General features: G+C 41.6%; 1 protein-coding gene and 3 non-coding genes across 4 annotated transcripts; all 4 read right to left on the bottom strand.

The window, feature by feature from the left end:
• Positions 1-182: 182 nt before the first annotated feature.
• EIF4A2 (eukaryotic translation initiation factor 4A2) lies at positions 183-7071 on the bottom strand. The gene is made up of 11 exons (XM_058811947.1): positions 6920-7071; positions 6029-6074; positions 5812-5944; positions 5418-5557; positions 4139-4307; positions 3841-3950; positions 3578-3721; positions 3069-3206; positions 2692-2781; positions 2374-2453; positions 183-989 (listed from the first exon to the last, which is right to left on the bottom strand). The coding sequence occupies exons 1-11, from the start codon at positions 6946-6948 to the stop codon at positions 845-847; spliced, it is 1224 nt and encodes a 407-aa protein (XP_058667930.1). The 5' UTR covers positions 6949-7071; the 3' UTR covers positions 183-844.
• LOC131562804 (small nucleolar RNA SNORA63) lies at positions 2860-2987 on the bottom strand. The gene has a single exon (XR_009275209.1). It is a non-coding gene; the product is annotated as a small nucleolar RNA SNORA63 (small nucleolar RNA).
• Positions 3350-3530, bottom strand: LOC131562813 (small nucleolar RNA SNORA81). Its single transcript, XR_009275218.1, has one exon. It is a non-coding gene; the product is annotated as a small nucleolar RNA SNORA81 (small nucleolar RNA).
• LOC131562815 (small nucleolar RNA SNORD2) lies at positions 5634-5704 on the bottom strand. Its single transcript, XR_009275220.1, has one exon. It is a non-coding gene; the product is annotated as a small nucleolar RNA SNORD2 (small nucleolar RNA).
• Positions 7072-21937: the final 14866 nt, after the last annotated feature.

The following is a 21937-nucleotide window of genomic DNA, read 5'->3' as shown; positions in this document are numbered from 1 at the left end:
GCATGCCAGAACCACACTAGCACTTGGGACTCCAGAAGAACCACCCCTGCAATTAATGACACAGTACAGGAGCTGTGGGCACAAGGCTGCAGCAGCTGCCACCTTCAGCTCCCACCCTGAGACAGTGCAGTCTCTGCTGTCACCCTCCCCTCAACCCAAGAAGCAATTATTTACGATTTAAGTGAATATAGAAGTATTTTATTGAACATTCAAACTTCATTAAGACATGTGCAATATGGCAAATTTTACTGGGTTTAACCCTAACTAAGACAATAGTATGATTGCTTGCTTGCTGGGGCTTAGCAACAGGGTCCAGATCACACTTACCACTAATTAAATACTTTATTGAATAAATACATATGAAACAAAAATGCATTTTAATGCTCTTATAAAAGTTTAGAGATTTTGAAAGGCCTTTCCAATTTAATCTGAGGTGTAAGTACATACAATAAAGGAAGGTAGGCTAGTTTAACATAATTGGCTGACTTTATACAGCACTTATATCTTTTAGTCCATAAGTAAATTATTAAATGATAAAGAACATCTAATACAACCACTTCTATGGAACTAGGAAATAAATTTCTAATAAAGAAAAAATTTACAGACCCCATGACTTTCCACCCAACCCCAACAGTCTAACCCTAAAGTGGACAAAGCCAATGGCCTTCCCCACAAGAGCTCACGACAGAAAGTCGCTTCTCTTATCAAAAATCTGTATTTCTGATCCGTAATGAGCATTGAGACAAGATTCAATATATCCCCAAAGAAAGAAGCACAATGCGCGTTGTGAATCGCCTATTCAGCAACAGCGAGCACTGGATTCACAACCACCTCATCCCGGGGATTAAATGAGATCAGCCACATTCATCGGCATCTCCTCCACTGTAGTATTGTAGAAAGTCTCAATGTCTCGCAGGATCCTCTTGTCCTCTTCAGTGACAAAATTGATAGCCACACCTTTTCTGCCAAAACGGCCACCCCGGCCAATTCTGCACAAAAAGAAAACACATTTACACTCGAGTTAACCTCACTCATCTACTTTACATTTCTGCAAGATCCATTCTTCACTGCTGCTCTCATCTACCACTGGCCAGCCTATGCTGCCACCCAAGTCACATCTGGTCAGGAAAACCAGCAGCTGGTGCCAGCAGCACAGCAGGTCCATTCCGTGGCAGGCAGCAGGGCACACATGGTTACTCATTGGCTGCAAAGTAAGATCTTCATTTAATGCTTGGTGCTGTGTTCTGAAGTCCTGGGTCAGTCTCTCTGTTCAACTATGCACCCACCCCTCATGCATTCACTCCCAGCACAGAGCACACACTGTTGTTTAACAATCAGACTGTTACCAAGTTAATCCAGTAACATGGAATAGCACACTTAATTTCAGAATTTCAATTCAACCTGTTTCCAGTGGGAAAACTTAGGATTTGTTGGTTTCCTTTAGAGAGTAAATCCAAGCTCAACATTTGTGTTGAAGCCCACATCAGTCACATCAGTGCATGCGGTTTAGTTACACCCACCGTGAGCTCCACCTTCCTACAGACTGCACGATCCAGCAGGAGCTAAATTCACAGAAAGGGCTCACAGAACTTAGGGGATAATCATGACAAAATAAATAAATAAATACCAACTCGCTCTTTATTCAAACTGTGCCGCTTACGAATCCACGTCCTAAATTACGTCAACGTCGTTTCTGAGCACCATCTTGTGTCATCAACTGCTGCTATCGACTCCTATAATTTTTTACATTAACAAAGCACAGTTTACCAAATTTAGGGACAGTCACTAGAAGCAGTTAACTAAACCTAGGGAGACAAACTGGAATTGCTGCCAGAAGACACACCACAGAGAAGAATCCCGCTAAGAGCCACCAACAGCAAACATGGCACACATAACATGGACACAGCTGAACCTCCACAAGCAAAGGCAGCCCTACAAGCTAGAAGTAAGGTTTGTCTTGTCACTGAGCAGCAGCAACTCCAGATCAGCCAGAACCCAGACCAAGCTGACCCTGCTGTCAAGATGCTGCACCACTAACAGTGTCACACTAATATGTCACAGCCTACATGACAAGAGGCAAATCAGTTGCTGGCATTTTCCCCACAACTCCAAGGTTCATCACTTATCACTGAACCTATTATGTTCTAAGTTTTCCCACTGCTTCAAGTGTTAAAAAGTTCTGCTCCTCCTTTGTTTGAGAACCACTGCTGTGCAAGGCAGGGCTTTTGGAAAGCAAATCCACAAGTGGCTGCATTCCCTGCTAGCTCTGAGAAGTTCATGCATGGATGCTAACAGCTCTGGTTTAGTGAGGAGGGTGTGTGCCAATGCCCATCCAGCACAGCACAGGGACGGACAGGGGCAGAGCCAACTGACCTGTGAATGTAATTCTCACGATTGGTCGGCAGGTCGTAATTGATAACCAGGGACACTTGCTGCACATCAATGCCACGAGCCTGCAAAGCAACACCAAGTCTTTAATGCATGTTAGGGGCTATTTTCAAATTTATCCATCTCAGGCTTTTGTCAACCACATCATTAGTTATGAACTACAACTCTGTAGTCCATAGTGGAGCATGGTCTTTGCTGTTCCAAAAAGCTCCCAGCAGTTCAGGTTACAAAAACCATCACTCAATTATGAAGCTTTTGGGACAAGGCTGTAACAGAACATATTCTATGAAAGACAGTGCTCACCAGCAAGTCAGTAGTGATCAGGACACGGCTGGACCCTGATCTAAACTCTCTCATGATAACGTCCCGTTCCTTCTGGTCCATGTCACCATGCTGGGGAGTTAAAACAAAAAGCTGCAATTAGTACAGTTTCAATGGGCCAAACCAGAATATTCTTCAAAGAACAACACCCTGTATGAATCCCAGCGTCCCTACCTGCTGTGGGAACGAAGCAGGTAGGGATAGAAAGGAAACAGTTTACTTTAAGCAGGGGGAACGATAATACAGCACTGCACAGCTATATTATAACTTTCCTGCTTCTTACTGATATCCCCTCCTCACCAGTTCTTCTCCAGTAAATACAGAGCATTTCAGAAGTGATTTGAAGCAGCAATTCTTACCAGAGCTGAGACTGTGAAGTCCCTGGCATGCATTTTCTCCGTAAGCCAGTCTACTTTTCTCCTTGTATTCAGGAAAATAACAGCCTGTGTAATGGTCAGTGTCTCATACAAATCACAGAGAGTATCCAGCTTCCATTCCTGAGCAGAACAAAGATCATCACGAAACATCATGACACAGGTTCAGTACATAACACAAATTTGAAGCAAGCAACAGAACTCCAATACAACAATCAATTAAGCCTGCTTTGGCACACAACTACATTCAACTAAGTTTTTGCGTCAATTGTTGCACCAAATCTTCAGACACAGGACACTGGACATTAAGAAAGAGGTCCACCCTAGTCCTTTTGGATCTAGTGCATAGTTTTTCTTCTTCTTGCATTTACTCTACTAGCATTATTGCAGAAACTAAAGCTCAGCCTTGGTTTCCGCAATTTTAGCACAGTGCTTTAACAAGAAGGTAAGAGAATCTAACTCCTCCTGCCAGAGCGAGTACAACCAGTACCAACCTCTCTCTCAACATTAATGTAGAACTGCTTGATACCCTCCAGAGTCAGCTCTTCCTTCTTCACCAAAATACGGATGGGATCTCTCATGAACTTTTTGGTCACTTCCAACACATCCATTGGCATTGTAGCTGACAGCAGCACAACCTAAAATACGTTACTCTATGTTAGCACATACCCCGCAGTTTTCATTTGTGCAATTCAGTTCTCAGCCACACCATAACCAAAGCTGCGTGCATCACTTCACCATGTCAAAGCTTTTTTACCTGGATGTTTGTGCTTAGTTTTTGAAAGATCTCATAAATTTGATCCTTAAATCCACGGCTCAACATTTCATCAGCTTCATCCAGAACAAACATTTTGATCCATTTTGGTGCTGTTGGAAAAAGAGATGCGTCCCATGAAGTTTCACAAATACACAATCCTAAAGAACATCATGCTTCTGTACTACTAAGCTTTCCAGCACAACTCTCCACAGTGACAACGGGTACACTAAAGCTCTTAGTGGCTATGAGGCTTTCACTGGAGACTGATCAGCAAGGGCACAATGAGGTTCATACTCACACAGATAGCGCCTGTTCAACATATCAAACACACGCCCTGGAGTTCCCACCACGATGTGAGGAGCCTCAGCCTGCAGCTTCTGCATCTCATTGCGCACATTTGTGCCACCAATGCAAGCGTGGCATGTTGCTCCCATGTAGTCTCCAAGGGCCAGGATTACCTTCTGAATCTAAAATAGAACCTTCCATTAGCAGCTTGTAGGAAAATAAAGCTTAAGCCCTATTGTCACTGGCTTTTAGGGACTTTGGAAGCCAAGACACCAAATAAGGACTATGGAGCGCTTGCACTGAGAGCTGCTAAAACCTGCCCAACTCTACATAACTCAAGTTGCTAACTAGAAGCCAGAGGAACAGTTAAGTTACCTTTTTTTTTTACTGGCTGAACTTGCTGATGGAGTGACTGCCATGAGACAATTACTAAGCTGAGAGCAGGGCCAACAGAAGTGAGCTCAAGCTCTCAGGTGGTGCTCAGGCCTGCACGTAAAGCGCTTGGACACTCTTCAGTGAACTCTCTCCAATGGCACCACTACCAGCCAGATTTCAAAACAAATCTCACCTCAACAGCTTTAGAGTAGAACACCATTTATTTTGTTTTCTGTCTGATTTAGTATTTTTAGCTTTACCTTGAAGAATTGTCACATTGCACTGGCATTTCAGTACAGTATAGTTGAAAATGACACTAAGTTTTCTACTTCAGAGTTGGTTTAACACCGTACTTCAAGACCCTTTATTACTGACAGTTAATCCAAATATTCAAGTATTCTGAAAATTATTACCGCACACCCACTTAGCATAACAGAATACCAAGCCTTGAAGGTGGAAGACATGCAATTATATTGTCAGGAAAACATACAAAGAAACAAAACCATTTAAGTAACCAAATGTGCACTGCAGTTTTCATGTTGCACAACTGCATTGAAGTTTAAACAGCTTCCCAGCAAGTGTATTTTTTGTTTCCACTCAGAACACTGTGCTTTAGTAATTGAGTTTTTCTGCTGAAGATGCTCCCTCCACTTAACACACAGCACAGCAGCTGCCTCCTGCACCCCTGCCCCAGCACACCCTCCATGTTTTTTAACTCAGCTCTTCAAGGAGGCAGAGGACTTGTGGGACAGAAGGCAGCTTGTATCCCCCATTATTGGGCACAAAAAGGGTTCTGAATGGATATTCATTGCAGCCCCTCAAGAAGTCGGGTAATGTTGTCTCACAGTTGTGAAACCTGAAACCTATGCAACACACAAAGTTTTTTTTGTTGTTTTTTTAAACTACACTATCAATACCTGTTGAGCCAGTTCTCTGGTAGGGGCCAATACTAGTGCCTGGGACTCCTTGAGATCAATCTCCAACTGCTGCAGGATGGAAATAGCAAATGTGGCTGTCTTGCCAGTACCTGACTGAGCTTGAGCAATCACATCATACCCTAAAAAAAGTAGGATACACATTTACTGCTCCCACACGGGTCAATCACATTAGTTTTACTTAATTCCCCTTGAAGTAAGTGATCAGTACTAAAGAGGTCTCTCCATTTCAGGTCAGTCCCGAAAGATGGTGTACCATCATATCACTTGTTCAATGAAGATTGAAATTAGTTATTACTGCACACTAATGAAACAACGTATGCATTTCACAATGCTTTCTTAATTATCTGTTGATATTAATGAATCTGCCGCGTACCTTTGATGCATGGAATAATAGCTCTCTGCTGAATAGCTGAAGGCTTCTCAAAACCATACGCATAAATGCCCCTTAGAAGGGATTCTTTTAAATTCATATCATCGAAATTGTCAACAATCTCATTCCAATTGCTCTGTAATAAAGAATAAAAAAAAAATAAATCCAATACCCCTGTCCACCAGCGATTAAATTCTCAGGTCACTTCGTAAGTGCTCACCTCGATGACACCATCGGGCTCCATTCCCTCTGGGCCGCCATGGTCTCTGCCATTAAAGAGAACACGTTGTTAGCACAGGAGCCACCACCACGCAACAGCGAGCTGACGTGTCGGCTAAGACAGCGGCGGGAGCCGTGACAGATCATTCCAGCAGGTGCTCTGAGCTGCTGCCAATGGCCAGACTCGTGGCCCCGTTCCGCAGTGTCCCGAAGCCGGTGCCCACCTCCCGGGGCCGCGGCCATGGGCGCACCGAGCGCGCGCTCCCGCGGCGGCGCGGGGGGAAAGGGGGGGGCGGGCGCGCTCCCGGCGCTGCAGCGGATCCCCCCGCCCCGCCCCGCCGGGAACTCTCGCGAGAGCTCCACCCCTGGGATTGCGCAAACCGGGCGCTGCGGGCGGACGGCGCCGGGCGATCGCCTGGGGGGGCCTCCCCCTCCCCCCGCCAAAAAAAAATGTAATGGTCTCGCGCTCAGCGCGGCCCGAAAACCCGGGGCGAAGCAATGGCGAGAGGGAGAATAGAATGTCGAGGAAAAAAATAGTCCACAGAAAGACATTTAAATATTAAAGCTAGAACACAGCCGTACACGAAATAATTTCGAAAAACTCCTTTCTAGGGCTGACTTGATTGCTAAGAAAGCCAGTAACGTAAATCGAGCCCCGAGGTCTAGAGCTAAAACCGTTTGTGAACCGCGAGCAAGGGGAGAGCAGGGATAGAAACGTCTAGAACGGGAGGGGCCAGGGCGCAGGGCTGATTGAGCACAGCGCCCTGCCTCCTCCAGGGCCCCCCGGCTCCCACCCCCTCCACCCTCTTTCGACTTTTTCCTCTCTCCCTGGCCACCCCCGCATAACCCACGAAGCCCCCGAACCTGGAAAGAGCCCAGGCCCCCGCCGTACCTGCTATAATCCGCGGAGCCCCCTGACATGTTCCGAACACCAGCTCTGTCCTCAACTGAAAAGGCAAGCCCTCCGCGGCGCCCGCCTTATATACCCGCCCTGCTGCCGGACTCGTTGCGCTCTGCTCTGCGCATGGATATTCACCTTACACCACGCGCAAAAAAGCAAGAATCCCTCCAGTTTAAGCCCTGTATCCCAAGAGATTCCCGTCACGCGACTTTTTCAGTTAATCCAAAGTTGCGTATGAACCTCAGGGGTCTAAGAGGCTACGTGGAACATAGAACTACTTTTTCTGTCGGATCGCGGAAGGATATTGCACCATTGAGTGCGTCACAGCGCCCCACTCCTTCCTCCCTCTGCCTCTCCTTCCCCCCCCGCGTGCACGGGGTTTCCCGTCCGGTCCCTGCTGCAGCGCGGGGCGGGAGGGGGAATGGCGGCGCCGCTTGGCCGGGCTGAGGGCACAGCGAGCGGCACTGCGGCAGCGGCGGCATAGCGGCCCCTTTTCCTGGTCGCATTTTGCCCACCGTGTTGGTTGTTTTTAAAGCCCCGGAGTCGGGGGGGTGACAGGAGGGAGAAAGATGCTTCCTCGGGCGGGGACTGGCGGTCGCGCATCCGCCCCATCCTCACACAGAAATGACTCCCGCCTCCTCCTCCTCCCTGGCAGGCGGAACACACCCCGGGCTCTCCCCCTGCGCTCCCGCAGCCGGGGCAGCGCTGGTCATGAGGGGGCAGCGCTGGCAGCTCCCGGAGAGGCCCTGAGGCAGGGGGCCGATGGAGGCGCCTCTGAGGGCTCCTCGGCCCCTCGGGCCGGGCTCACACCCAGTGCAGGGCCCGGGGCTGAATCCCCAGACTTGTCCCTGGCGCTGAGGGTGGATCATTCCTGAAGGGGATGCGGGAGTATTTGTAGGACGCAGGTTAGGTGGTCCTCGGCGTGCTGCCGAAAGCACGGTGCTGTGATGTGCTGCAGGTCGCAGTACACGAAAAAACCTGGCAAGAATGATTTAAAGGTTAGTGCAGTCCAAAATAAAGCACTAAGAGAACTGTTACCGTGCAAACCGATTGCATGATCATGCCCAGCGCTTTCTACTGTGGCAGAAAAAATATCCATCATTTTAATGCTCATATCAGGTTTCACAATAATCTAATCTATTAATCAGTATTTCTTAGTATTTCTTATGGTGGCAAGTAATATCAATTATAAGTGATAATTTTGTGCCACCTTTGTATGGTTTATGTGTATCACTTTGCAGTCTGTTTCCATAGTGATTATATATGAAGAAATGGAGGCAGTGCTTGAAAAACTCAACCCTTTACTTGTCTAGAATATTGTAAATTGTCTAGAACCATCTAGAATATCCATAAAGGGAACCTCTCAAAGACTGTATATACCTTAAATCTTCCTATGGTAGCATCTGCTGGGGCAATATTATCTGTAGAAATATTACAGCCTACCACTATCCCAGCAAAATTATATAAATGCAGCTCCACTGTCAGCCTATCCTAATGCTCTCAAGTTCTTTCTGTCCACCCCTGCTGGGTAGAAAATATTGAGGATATTTCTTGTTTGCAGTTCAGTTAGACACACAACAATAGCTAGAGGCCTTTTAAATGAATGATGCCAGTTTGTGTGGACTATTAACCTCTGGTTGAAAAACAAACAGGATGGACTGAAGAAAGAATGTGAACAGTTTTGGGCTAGCACAGTTGGATTTCCCACTGCATTAAAAGTGATTTGAGTCTAAATGGAGAAATAACACTATTGAATATTTGTTAAGGATCTTGAATATTTGTCAGGAAAATTGTTGAATTTAGATGAATATTTTTATTCAAGCACTGCATATGTCTTGGTAGATTTGCAAATCTGAGAGGAAAAGATTTCCAGACGTGGGAATTTCAGGAAGGCAAGCCATCATTCTTCCCAGACCTGGAATGGCATCTCAGAAACAAGTATCTGCTTTAACTTTTCCAGTAAAGAAATCAGTGTCATTTCAGATTACCCAGGTATTCAGATCACTTTGAGTGCTCAGATTTGATTACAGTTGTCTAGTAACAAGGCTTTCCTGGCATTCTTGAAGGAGAAATTGTTCTCATTGCTCTAGCTTGCAGCAAATCTTGTTTTACAACACTTGCTCAAACTTCATTCTACTAAAAAAAAAAAACCTCAAAAAATTTTAAAATTATCTTCAATCAAGAAGGACAATTTTAAAAGTTGGTATTGTAATTTATTGGCTAAAATAGTGGGAGGTCTCTTGATTAAATGCCAAGATTTCTTGGCATGAGGCAACTACAGAGCCAAACATGTCCCCCTGAGCTCCTGATCACTGGCCTTTGTCAAGGAGCTTAAAATATCCCTGTGTCTGAGGATTTTGTTCATTTCTGATTCACCTGATGCTTAAATTCAAAGTAAAGCCTGTGAGCAGACTGGTTTCTGCTGTCACGTGGTCGTGGCAGAGTTTGGTGGAATTTAATAAATTATTTGGTTGTGTTATTTGCTCTGGCTCATGGCTGTTTTAATGCAGTGACGCTCCACAATGAAATTATGATTTAAGAAACAAATCATCACTTCCCACGTGAAAGGCGTTTATTATATGGATGTTGCACATCCATATGGTGTATTAAGGGAACCCAGTGTTTCCTCCAGTGGAAATCATCAACTTCTTTCACCAAATGAAAAGATGAAAAAAATGTTGTTTCATAAACTTCAAGCAAACAGCTGGAAACACAGAATCAGTCTTCTCTTTTTATGAAACAAGATATCCAGGCTTCTTGTATTAGCAATGACCCCTAACTGCACTAGAGGAAAAAATCCTACATTTTATATCCTTTAAAAGCTCTGTACAATGTTTGACAAATATCTCTTTGGTTACAGTAGTGCTAACAGTCTTTTCATGTGTGTTCCCATCTACTTTGTGTATTTTTGTGCCAGTGTTAGCCATTCTCTGCCTGAAATTATTTGTGTTCTGAACAGGAAGCATCAAACTGAGAGGTGCCAAAAGGTCAGATTTTGTCACTGACAAAAATCTTGCAATGCCACTGGGATTTCTAGTGGTCCCCTGGCTTTAAATCTGATTAAGCTTTTTAGAGAAGCCTCAGCTGAAAACTTGCTCCCCAAGGGCCAGGTTCATGTTATCTTCAGGCAGAAGGGAAACCAAGAAGACACTAAATGATATGTCTGGGCTGCTAAAGATAGGATCCACAACCACACATATATATATGTACAGCTAATATACTTCTGTAGATGTTTCCCAAAAAGACAATCCCAGTGAATCATGGCTCTTTAGTGAGAGTGAACATAACAATCCATTTATTAGCAGGGGTAACAGATGGACTAGCTGGTTTAGCAGCTGGGTTTCCAGTGATTATTCATGCAGACTGAAGGAAGGAGTGATGTAGTTAAAGAAGGCAGTAAGAGCTGACACCTCCTGAAACTGAGCTCCAGTTGAGCAATCCCTGCTCACCAATATCCTGCTAAAGGCAACAGTACCATTTGCATTAGGAAATCTCAGAAATCTCCTTTTAATAATCTCATGGCATGATTTGAATTTGCCATGAAACTGCCAGGTCCTTCACAGGAAACCTGCAAGATCCCAGAATTCTTTTCCTGCATTTTTAAGTCTGGTGCCAGGGTTCAGGCTGTGTTTTATTTGATTGCCATGACTGGCAGGGCAAGGAAGGTGACTGTAAACAGACAGAGTTTGCTCACAGTAGGTCATGTTAAGGATCAAGATGATTTGTTAGGGTGTTGTTAGCAAGAAGGGATATTTTCAGTTCATCAGTCCCAAAGGATCCTGCCTAAACAAAAGCATGCTTCCTCAGATGTAGGAGTGGATATGTTCTGGAAAACCTCCAGAGGAGAAAGAAAGTCCAAATTCCTGGAGGCCCATGCTTGTTATTTAAATGCAGTTGGGATGTCATTAATGCTAACAAGTATTTTTGGTTACTCCATTGAAAATACAATCTAAAAAAGCTGCACAATAAGAATGTGAAAGGTACAATGTTTTTAATGGACTGAGAATGCTGGCTTTGTATTCTGTAGTACCTCAGTGTAATCTGAAATGCACATTATGATCACTTTAGTACATTGGGTTGTTAGGCTTGCTTTGTCATCCTTTTTTAAAGTTATTTTACAACTTTGTTATGTTTTGACAGATATTTCTAGTCTTTGTAACTGTAGTCAGATGTGTTGGGAAATCTCAGTGATGTCCCTGTTGAGTGAATTGAAAGTACATCCAGAATTTCCTCTCTGTGTCCAAGTTCTGTCTCATGAATAGTTGTGCACCAGGCCAATAAGGAACATATTCAAAGATGCTTAAATTATTTAGGTGCCAAGCACTAAGGAAAGGCAGTGGGATTTCAACTGCTTTGCTTGATTTAATTGCCCCACATGCTCAGTCTATTGAAGATATTCAGGCTTGTGCAGAGAATGTGGGGTGGATGGGGCCTTTGGCTGGCAGCTGACTCACTTGTCTGAAATGTTTGTGGTTTATGGTTGTGCCTCCTCATTGCTTGGAGCACACATCTCCAAGGAGTGCTCCTGCTTCACTTGTGCACAGTTTTGTTTCTTAGCTTAAGTTCTCTCATTCCCAGATAGATTTTTTCTTGATTATAATAGTTTGTTAAACTATTTAAGACTAGCTTACTTGGGTGGTTTACAAAAAATAACAACAAAGTTGTGTGAATTTATTCTTTCAGGTTGTTCGTCCATTAATTCATTTCCTCTTAGAGTTTGGAGTTTAAATTCAGACTCTAGTGACCCTCCCGCTTTCAGGGGTTTGGAGTTATTTATTACTTAATTCTTGCTCTGGAATGGTGAAATTGTAGCTGAATTTTTAAAAAAGATGGTGTTTCCTTTATACAGTGGGACAGCTCTTGTAAACTGCTGCTGAAAAGGAAGCAGCAGAAGTGCTCTGGGCCCTCAGAGGAACCTTGGTTTCTCAGCCCTCTCCTAGGGGATCAAAAAATCTAAAGAACTAAGAGAAGTTAATTGCTTCTTATTTTATAGTGGGTATAGTTTCCTCCAAAACTTTAAAATTGTGAAAAATTTCCCTTTTACTTTGGTTAGCATTTGGTTGATCTTCTGATAAAAAACTAGGGTTAATTCTAGAAAGTCAGTATTTAATTTTTTAGTGGAAGTATGTAAATTACTGTTAATTCTTTAAATGAGTGTAACATAAGAAAACTGTCATATGGAATCACTTATGGTGGTCTTGTAATTTTAGTAACAATTCTGGTAATAAGAAGAATGTTGGCACAATAAAATTTTAACCCGAATACTTGAAACAGAAATATGCTTTTCTTTCTATGATTTTGTAGTCATCCAGGCCTCTGCATGCTATAAAACTCAATAATTACAGTTTTATGTCTTGAATGTTCTTCTTGATTGAGCACTTCGATTCTTTGTTTCCAAGTTTTCAAGGTCTGTAGTCCAGCCCAGGACATGAAATCAGCTCAGTTCTGTTCCTCTGTTGTAAGGGCTCCTAGTGTGACCACAGACTGGAATTTTAGCACTAAAATTGAGCAGATGATATTTGTTAGACTTGCCATTGACTTTTATTGGAATGAGAGCTCTCTTTGTACTTCAGTTTTCTTCTCTGTAATGTGAGGTGATGTTATTTGTCTCAAAGGTTATGTGTGGGCAAATCCTTAAAGAATGTGGGGATCAGTAATGGAAGGAGGCCTAGAAGTCTTTGATAGAAGTTGCAGGCTACTTTCAGGGCAGAGTATGTTCTTTATATTACAGAAATAAAGTAAATAAAGCTGAGAGATGAAGCAGGTGGCAGATGATCACATCCTGACATAGTTGTGGTTACGTTTATTTTTTAAGCCATGAAATACTGCATGTCATATATTTCAGTGAGACAATTGGCCAAGAATATTTTTACCAGGTCTGAGAGAAGGGTAAATACAAGCCTGTGCATTATTTTGAAGAAAACTGTTTTCCTTCTGCTATTGGTTAACCATCTCTGCACATTGTTTGTTCTCATGATGATACAAATTTGCTACTCACTGACATTGCTTGAGTTTTTAATTTGCTATGTTCAGTTGGTTCAGTTTTGGAACAGCCACTGCAGGCACACCTATGTCTGTATTTAATTCAAGTACTTTTCCTTATTGGTTAAAATGTTGAGTGTTATTTGCTTAGTAGGAGGAAGCAATGTGTGGGAACCAAACCCAAGATGAAAACACCAAAAAGGCCAAGCAGTTCTTTGGCTTTTACAGGGGTAAATTCACGGAACCCATTAGTGGTAAAAAAAGTACCAATCTCTAATGTATGCTGCACATATGTGTACCTTGCTAGCTGGCCTGTGTCCTGCCTGGTGACAGCAGTGAGCCCTGTGACTCTGTCTGTCCGTCCCAGTCACACTTTTGGATGTCAGAACAAACACACTGTGCTTTCCAGAGCGTGCAGCACTGTGAGCTATGAGGGCCTTTCTCAAATTAGTGACAACAAAATGTCTGGTGTTATCAGCTGATACAGCACTGCACAGAGAGCTTTGCTTTGAGGGTATTACAGGCTGTAATACACTCTGTATTTATTGCCAGAATATTTCAAATGTGTGCATCTCTAAGCAGTGAGACATCACAGAAATAATTTCATTTTTCCCTAACAGTAGCTCTTTCTGTCCATATCCAGCGTTGCATAGTAACTGAATTTTCTTGTTTCTTTTCTATCAGAGGATTTTAACCTTCACAACAATATTTTGCAGTTTACAGATCTTGTTGTAACATGTAGAAGTTAACAATTAAGCTAAATACTTTGTCATTAATAAAATGAGCTTTGTGATCAGAAGTATTGGCCTCAAGGTAAATCTTAATTTCTATAAACTGGAAGTTTTCTACTGAGCTGTACTTTTCATAAGAAAATTTACACTGTTCATTTCTTCAGGTAATAATAGCTCAGATTCCCTAAGTTTTGTTTCTGTCACTGATACTGGCACAAAGTGAAACTATAGATGAGTAGTTTCTGCTTTGTGCCCTTCTTTCATCTCTTTGTAAAATGGAAATGATTATCTCTCTTTGAAGAATTTCTTTTTGTAAAGCTGGACTGATTGATTTGTGACCTGTGCTTCAGCTGCAAAGCAGCCAGATCAGGGTGGGGAAAAGTTTAAAAAAAGTTTAAAAACTTAATCAAGATTAACATTCTGACTTGTTTAATCATTTTATTTGTTTGGTTTCTTGATCGTTCTGAGATTTTTGTGGATGAAAAATAGCTATTCAAAGGCTTTTCTCTTTAACAGTGTTTGCAATGTATATTCTTGTGGCTGAGTCTCAGTTGTGTGCCCATGAGGCTGAAGTGCCAAGTGAGCTGTTAAATGTAACTGCTCTGGTTTTTGGGGCTTCTGTTCAGTGCTGGGAAGCCTCTGTAGGCCAGTCCTTAGCCCCAGTTGTTTGTGCTTCAACCCATCCCAAACACTATTCTATGTTATTTGGTATGCCAACTGAATATTGCCAGATGAGACAAAAATGAACATGTGAGGAGCTGGATTAGTAAGGAATTCAATGTTTTCCTCTCAGACTGTGCCCAGGAACACCTGCCCCTGTTTTCCAGGTTTCCCAGCAGGTGTGGACATGGCTGGATGCAGGCGATGCCTTCGCTCCAGCCAGGAGCAACTGTGGTGCTGCTCGTGCCAGTCAGGGACATGCCCTTTAACACTTCTTGTCACAGCAACTGGCAGTGGCCAGAAACCTTTGTTCTTTACACAGCAGGACAGAGAAATGCAAGTTCATGCTGAATTGCAGGAATATATCAATTTATTTCTTTTGTGCATGTGATAAAAGTGATTAGATTATAAAATATTGGCAGGTTTTTGCAGTATATAGAGAGAATGGATGTGCCTCTATTCAAAGTATTTTTATCTTGTGCTTTGATTTAAGAGCTTCTGCTAATAATTGTTTCTGAGTCTTAAGTAGTTGGCTTTTTTGCTGTCATATTTGCATTTATTTGTAGCTCATTGTTCTGATTAATTTAGAAGTAACAAAGTAAAAAATCAGGTAAAACCTGATTTTGAAGCAGGCAGCTGCTATAGTTTTTCTTTTGGTGCTTTTTTGTTCTCCAAGCTTTGTGCTACCATTTCTAAATGTATTCTGATATATATTTTTCCATGGGTTACAAGACTACAAGATTTTGTATGCCATTATTGCCTTTATTTCAGCAGGATTTTAACAAGCAAAGCACTGATTTAATTTATGTGCTAATAACAAATAAATACTCCGTCAAACAACGACAAATTCTTAGAGGACTTTATTTGAATGTAATATTGTGTATATCTTAAGCTCAGAATTCTCTTTTTCACCTTTCTGTCCAAGAAAGCTGAGTTATCACAAAGATGATTTTACAGTTAATTACCCAAAAGAATTTCTCTGATTTCCTTTTAATATTATTCATTTGCATTGCTAATATTCATCTCTTCTTGGAATACAACACACTTTTTTCTGAAATAATTGTGGAATTGTGTTTACTAATTCACATCAGAATTGTCTTTGCTGATTTCCTGGGCTAACGGGCTGTGTATCTTTATGCAGAAGGAAGGAGAATGAAGTGAGAACTGTAAAGGACTGCTGCCTCAGAACTGCTGTTGCCATAGAGCTGCTATGAGGAAAAAAAACTGCAGCATGGATTTCTTGTGCTGCTGAAGGTAAGATGAGGGCACAGCAAAGACTGTGGGAGGGGGAGGGGAGGCGAGGCAGAGGGAGGGAGAGGAGGAAGAAAGTCTGCGTCCTTGCTGTCTAAAAAAGGAAATTCAGTGTCAGTGTTCATGAGCAGAACTGCTGGTGCAGAAGAACAAAGCTATGTATCTCAGTTGTTGAGGGTAGCAGGAGTGATGAGCAAGCAAGCACACTCCCATGCTTTCAGGAGGAAATGCTGCAAAGAAAGGAGGGAGAAGAAGAGTGACTTTTTCCTTTAGAAAATACTCACTGCTGCTTCAAGGTAGCTGCTTTTTGATACTACTTGGACATTAACGTTATTACCCTGGGTAGAGACAGCCATGAAAAAGCTCAGTAGGGAGATAAACAAGAAAAAATGGTGGTAAAAAATTCAGCATAATCTTGAGCTGATGAATGCAGTTTGTATATATTAAAATGCCTCAGTTGTTACATTCAGCTGTGCAGTGCTATGAAACCTTTCAAAATGTAAGTGAAATTATGGGTTTGTGATAAGATTGTTGTGATATGTTGATGTGTTATCAATCTCTTATCAAAGATCCTTTGTCTTCTGTTATCTAAGTAGATGTCTTTTGAGTGGAAATGTATAATAAAGAAATACAAAATTAGTATTAGATGCTCAAGCATACTGACTATAGGACCAACATCAGACATGCTTTCTGTGGGATATCTTTAATGAAGTGAGCTTTGTAGTAGTTTAAGACTTCAATATCATTACAGAATTACCTGCAACACACTCATGAAAAAGCTGCTGCTGCTGTTTCTGCATCTGCTGCTGCTGTTCCTACATTCTACATATTTTTGCAATCCTTCACCTGCTCCTTCTCCCAGTCCCTAGGACATTTCTGAGGTGTCTGAAGCCACGTGCCCTGCACAGCAAACCCAGCACGCCTGCCATGTTTGCATGGCAGGGCCTTGAGGAGAATAAAACAAACTGTGGAGGCAGTGATAACACTGTATTAGCTATGTTGATACTCCTGTGTTGATATTGCTTAACCATCTGTTTGCTGTGTTATTGAGTGTGCTTGGATAGATCAGCCCTTTCTCACAATTTCTTGTTTTGCACTTTATCACCATTTATCAATTAGTGTTTGACTGTTCTCCTGTAGTCTGTTTGCAGTTTGGGTCAGAGGGATTTTTTTTTCTATAGCAGCCTGGTAGTAAGACTGAGTAATTCAGGCTGTTAATGTTAGGGATTCAGATTTTTATTTTTAGTATTACCATCTCTCACTGTGAAATTGTTATTCTTTGAGTTTAGCTCATATAGAGTTTAGCTCATACATTTCCCAGTCATGAATGGCACTGGGTGAGATCTATCAATCATGCATATGTAAGTTTCCATTTCCAAAGTTTGTCATGTGGAATTGGATGTTCAAGTGCATTTTTACTAGCCAGACTCATGTTTGATTCAGACTGATTTTGTCAAACTTGTAAGCTATGAAAAGCTCTCCTGCATTCTTTAGAACCATTCTTTTGATGGTTCTAAAGATCAACTCCAGTGCACTTGGAGTTGATAACATCCTGTTAAGGTTTGTGGGGGTCCTCTGAGCCAGTGCATGTGAAGTTCAAGTCTTAATCCATGACTGAGGCATCCCCTGGCAGTACAAATGATGGTGATTTAGTTCAGTGTCAGCAAGGGCTTTAGTCTCTTTCTCTGAACAATTGATAGTGCCTTGCTGAGTGTATTAGGACTGATTTCCACAGGGCATTAGGTGCTATATTTCAGAAGAGATCACTGAACTTCTGAGTCAAAGCAGTTTGTGTTCTTCAGAGACGTGAGGTGATTATTCAAACAAATATGACTGTATAATAAACACTTTGTGGAATAAGTGCTAAACAAGGAATAGATGGGCCCTATCCAGACAAAAATTTGGTTGCCTTATGTAAATATTTAGTGGATGGTTAGTGTTGCAGTCTAAGATCAATGTAATAGTTTTTCATTGGCAGAGGGGTGGGCAGAAGCCCAGTGTTGCTAAATGACAAGCTATTCTCATAAGTTTCCAAATAGCATGAATATTTATTTGTTCCAGTTGATGGATTGATGGTGGCTAGTATGTATTTACAGTGAATAAGAGCAGAGCTACAGTAGTGCTGATACAGAAATGTCTTGAGTGAAGTGCACCCACATTATAACCTTCATATTGCTGCTGTTCCTGTGCCAAACTGTTGGCTACAACCCACAGATCTATCAACTTGAGTCAAAGTTTCAGAGGCATCTTGGTTGTCTTATGATAGAAAAGCAACTTAATGGAGCTGAACAAGACAGAGGTGTTGTTTGTAAATCTACTAATCTGTCCACATGTTTGTATTGAATTCTGAAGAAAGAGGTGATCTTGTAGTTTATGCTTGGTTTGCCTGTGTCTTCCACCTGGTTTGTATTGTGGGAGTGATCAAGGGGAAAAGGAAGTGTGGCAAACATTGCCCAGAACACTCTAATCTCTGTGTTTGGGCCAGGAAAGAGAGCTGTTAAGCCACTAGTGCTGCTGTGGTTAGTGCCAGGACTTGCACTAATTCCCAAAACACTGTAAAATATAAAAGCTACTTTGATGGCTAATGCTGCCCATAATTACATTTTTGAGGTGTTGCACTGCTCAATTTCCATCTCAACCACTCCAGGTAATATCAGCTTTCGACACGATAGGCTTTGGCTGAGTGGTCCAAGGCCTGAGTTTTGAAATGCTGAGTACCCATAGTGCTGTTTAAGGTTAATGGGAGCACAGACTTCTCAGCAAAATGTAAAATCAGGCTTTTGCACTCAAACAGGAGATTTCAGTTTAGCAGTCACAAGACTGCTTAAATGATCGGTCCGAATTCTGGATTCCTTCTGGGACTGATTTTTTTTTCTTTTGCAGAGCCCGAGTTATATCCCATTATACCCCTTTGTTTTTATTGATTTTGTGAGCATTACTACTCTTTTAGTCACTCTACAGCTAGTAGAACAATTGACTTAGAAAGGGAAGAGAATTCAGTTATAGTAGATTTACTTCTTCATAATGTTTTATGGCATTAGTCTTTTTTTCTCTTGGATTAAATGGCAAGAAATTAACTTGTGTTGACATGCTTAAGGGTTAGAATAAGAAACAAAATAATATTTTTCTACATGTGTCTGGTGGATTTTCAAGGCACTGAACTATAGTGTTTTGGGCATGTAGGACAAAGTTTTTCTTGAAACATGCTCCTATTGATATTCTGTTCATAAGCATTATGTTCCCCAACTTGAAATCAATAATCCTCAATTCTTGTCTAGCCCAACTGTTTGAGTTTTTTAATAGTAATCTAAGTTTCAGTTAAAAATACATCCTTGTTCATTCTCTGCCTTAGTCAGACTTGTTTTGTTCCCTTGTTTTTCACTGAAACTATAGTATTTCTTTTCTTTCAAGCCAAGTGGTCTGTTGGATCTTGTGATAAGTGCATCCAGTGGGAAGGTGGAGAGGCATCCACCAAATTCATACAGGGCCCCTCATAAATATATTTTGTCTTTGCATTTTTAAAACAAATATATTCCTTTGGCGTGACTAGATTCTGCAAGGCATTCTGATTTTCTGTGGCTTGAGTAAGGTAAGTATTTTAATGCCTGATCTTCAACCCACAGATCAGCACTATCTGTAGTCCTGGCAGAAGAGAAAAGAATCACTGTGAGGTTTCTAATCCACAGTGGTAGGAGTTACTCCTTTGAAGGTTATGGTTGAGTTTTCAGTGGGCAGCAGATTGAAACCGTTGCAGGAGCTGCAGTATTGGGAGTATTCATTGCAGCAAAATGCCTTAGCCAACTAGAAAAACCTTCACTCTTTACTCCTTAACACACCCTTCCTCTTATTTTAGAATGCAGTAGAAACATTGTGTTATTAATTACATTTTCCCAAATGAACTTGCACATAAAGCTTAATTAAAACTGTGGGAGCTGCATTACATTAATGTGGTCTTGTAAACACAGCAGAATTAGGAATTGTGGGTGAGTAGCTGGTTGCAGAATTGAAAATATCTATCCCCATTGTTATTTTTAAAGAATATATGAGGAATTTTTACACTGGATTTGGTACAGCTCTGTCTACATTACAATGGCCATGTAGTAGTGTCATTTCTAATTCTGTAGCTACTTAGACTCATTTATCCTCAGAGCTGTTATTCCTAAATTGGGAGAATTTTCTTGCTGGCTGAGAGACCTGAGAAAACAAGGAAAGAAATGGGTTTTTCCTTCCTATCAAATAGCAGAGTTCATCATTAATGCTCCACATGTTCTGATGTCAGGTGTTTGCTCAGCTCTCTCCCGTGGCTTACACTGTGTGAACATAGCACTAGAGGATGATTGAAACTGCTGAGTGTGATGAAAAGGTCATGTCTGACTTATGGCAAAAATCCAATAGTCCATCCATAGCAAAGCTGAGGAATTTTTCATATGGTCAGTTAAAATATGTGTTTTGTGCTGTTGTCACAGATGGAATGAACAGGAGAGGGAGAACATTAAATTCAGACAGCTGCAGAATGGCCATCATGTGGCTCTGGATGTCAGCAGTATGAGTAAACAGAGGTTTAATTCAGACATATTTTCATACCCCAGACTCCTAGTTCCGATTATCTGTATCAGTAAGAATTCAGTTTTTCTGGTGCGGGAGTAGCCCTGATTTTTCATGTTCATGGAATTACATTTACAGTGTTATTTATATGCTTTGCTTATAGTAAGTAACTGGCAAGCATCGAAGCTCTATTGCTAGAGCTTAATATTTAAAACAGATTGCACAGATGGGGTGTTTTTAGCTACAGTGTTACTCACCCAGAAGAAACGCTGAGTGTTAAGCCTACTAAACCATTCCTGGCAATGACAAACCTGACAAAATTTGGCGATCATAAACCCTGTGACAAAAGTTGTGCCATCTGCTGGCCAAGGAGGAAAGTGCGCGTTCGGCTCTGCGGGCCTGGAGGGAGCGCTCCAGCGTGATTCCAGCAGGAGGAGAAGCTGGAAGCTTTGCAGAGCTCTTTAGCAGGAGCAGGAAAAGGCTTGTCAGGAATTTTCTCACAGCAGCTTCTTCCATCAGAAAGTGCTGTTTTGTGATAATTGAAACTTTCTGTGCGAACACGTCAATGAGGAATGGAAATGTTCTGTCCTAAAAATATCTAAACATTCTGTTTCAGAATTTTTACACATGGAACACTGATTTTTATTCCAGAATGATTTTTTTAAGGTAATTATTTTTGTAAATTGTATAAACAAATTGAAATTGTCGTCTTTGTGTTGAACAATAATGGAGCCTCACATCATCACTATAGCACGTGGTAAATGACCACTCAGTCCTGTCTCACTACTCATGGTTGTGTATGTGCTCTGTGGGGAGAATACAGCAAGAGTGTGATGTTCCTTTCATTCACATCAGGGAGACTGGAAATGGAAAGAAAACTTTGTTTTTCTTATATTTGCATCTATATGTTTTTATGGTAATTTTGCATTAATTATTAAATTGCTACTGTAATCTAAAGAAAAACTGGTTTGAGCTTATACTCCTGATAGTAATTCATTATACACAAAGTTTCCAGTTACAGCCAAAATCATACTAATCAGATATTCAGAAGAGAAGAAGCAGAGAACTAAAGATAACTCTCAAGGCTTTCATTGGCATAGCTTTGTAAGTTTAGTTCTTGTCAAAACAAGAAGATAGCCTTTGCATATTATGCTGCAAGGAAAAGAATGAATGAAAAAGGCTGGATTTGATTAGTGATGGATCTAGGGGTTATTATTACTTTATCTTTCTTTAAAATTGGGCTCCAGCTAATTTTTATGACTTCTGAATGATTATTTTGTGAAAGGAAGTATAATGGTTCTGATGCCATCAGTCATTATAGATATCTGTCTGTCTCCATCCATCCCTATGTGGCAGCCAGTTATACTGTGTAAAAAACCATCCAGATGCACACAACTATGCTGAATTTTTACTGACAGGCACTGTTTCTAATTTTAGATTTCCTTACTTTTTCAATACCTTTTAATGAATTTTCTAATGCAATTAGAAAAAAGGAACCAGGCATTGAAAATGGGAGGCGTGCCTACACTGTCAGGGAATGCTTAGACTCAGGCAGTATGAGTTCTGTTCTGTGATAAGTTGGGGACTCTCCTGCACAATCAGAGACCCCTCTCTTGCTTCTTATTTTTGTTCTTGCCCCCCTTCTTGAGTTCCTGTCTTTTATAGCTCCTTGACAATTGTACCTTCACCCACTTTTCCATCCCATTCACTCTGTTTCAATTTTTACCACTAATTTGCTGTTTTCTTTTGTTCTTCTCACCCCAGCCATATCATGCCACCCTGCCTCTGTTATTTCCACTTCTGTATCTTCTGACCTTTCTTGGTAGCTGTCTCCTGTCTG

The sequence above is a fragment of the Ammospiza caudacuta genome, chromosome 11 (genome assembly GCF_027887145.1).
Source record: "Ammospiza caudacuta isolate bAmmCau1 chromosome 11, bAmmCau1.pri, whole genome shotgun sequence".
Lineage (NCBI taxonomy): Eukaryota > Metazoa > Chordata > Aves > Passeriformes > Passerellidae > Ammospiza > Ammospiza caudacuta.
Note: the sequence above shows the minus strand (reverse complement) of the source record. Positions and strands in the feature narration are given on the sequence as shown.

Coding starts and splice junctions, on each gene's coding strand:
- EIF4A2 (XM_058811947.1), bottom strand. CDS start 6,948: ATGTCAGGGGGCTCCGCGGATTATAGCAG. Junction 6,075..6,919: donor GGCTCCGCGGATTATAGCAG/GTACGGCGGGGG, acceptor CTTTAATGGCAG/AGACCATGGCGGCCCAGAGG. Junction 5,945..6,028: donor AGCCCGATGGTGTCATCGAG/GTGAGCACTTAC, acceptor TCTTTATTACAG/AGCAATTGGAATGAGATTGT.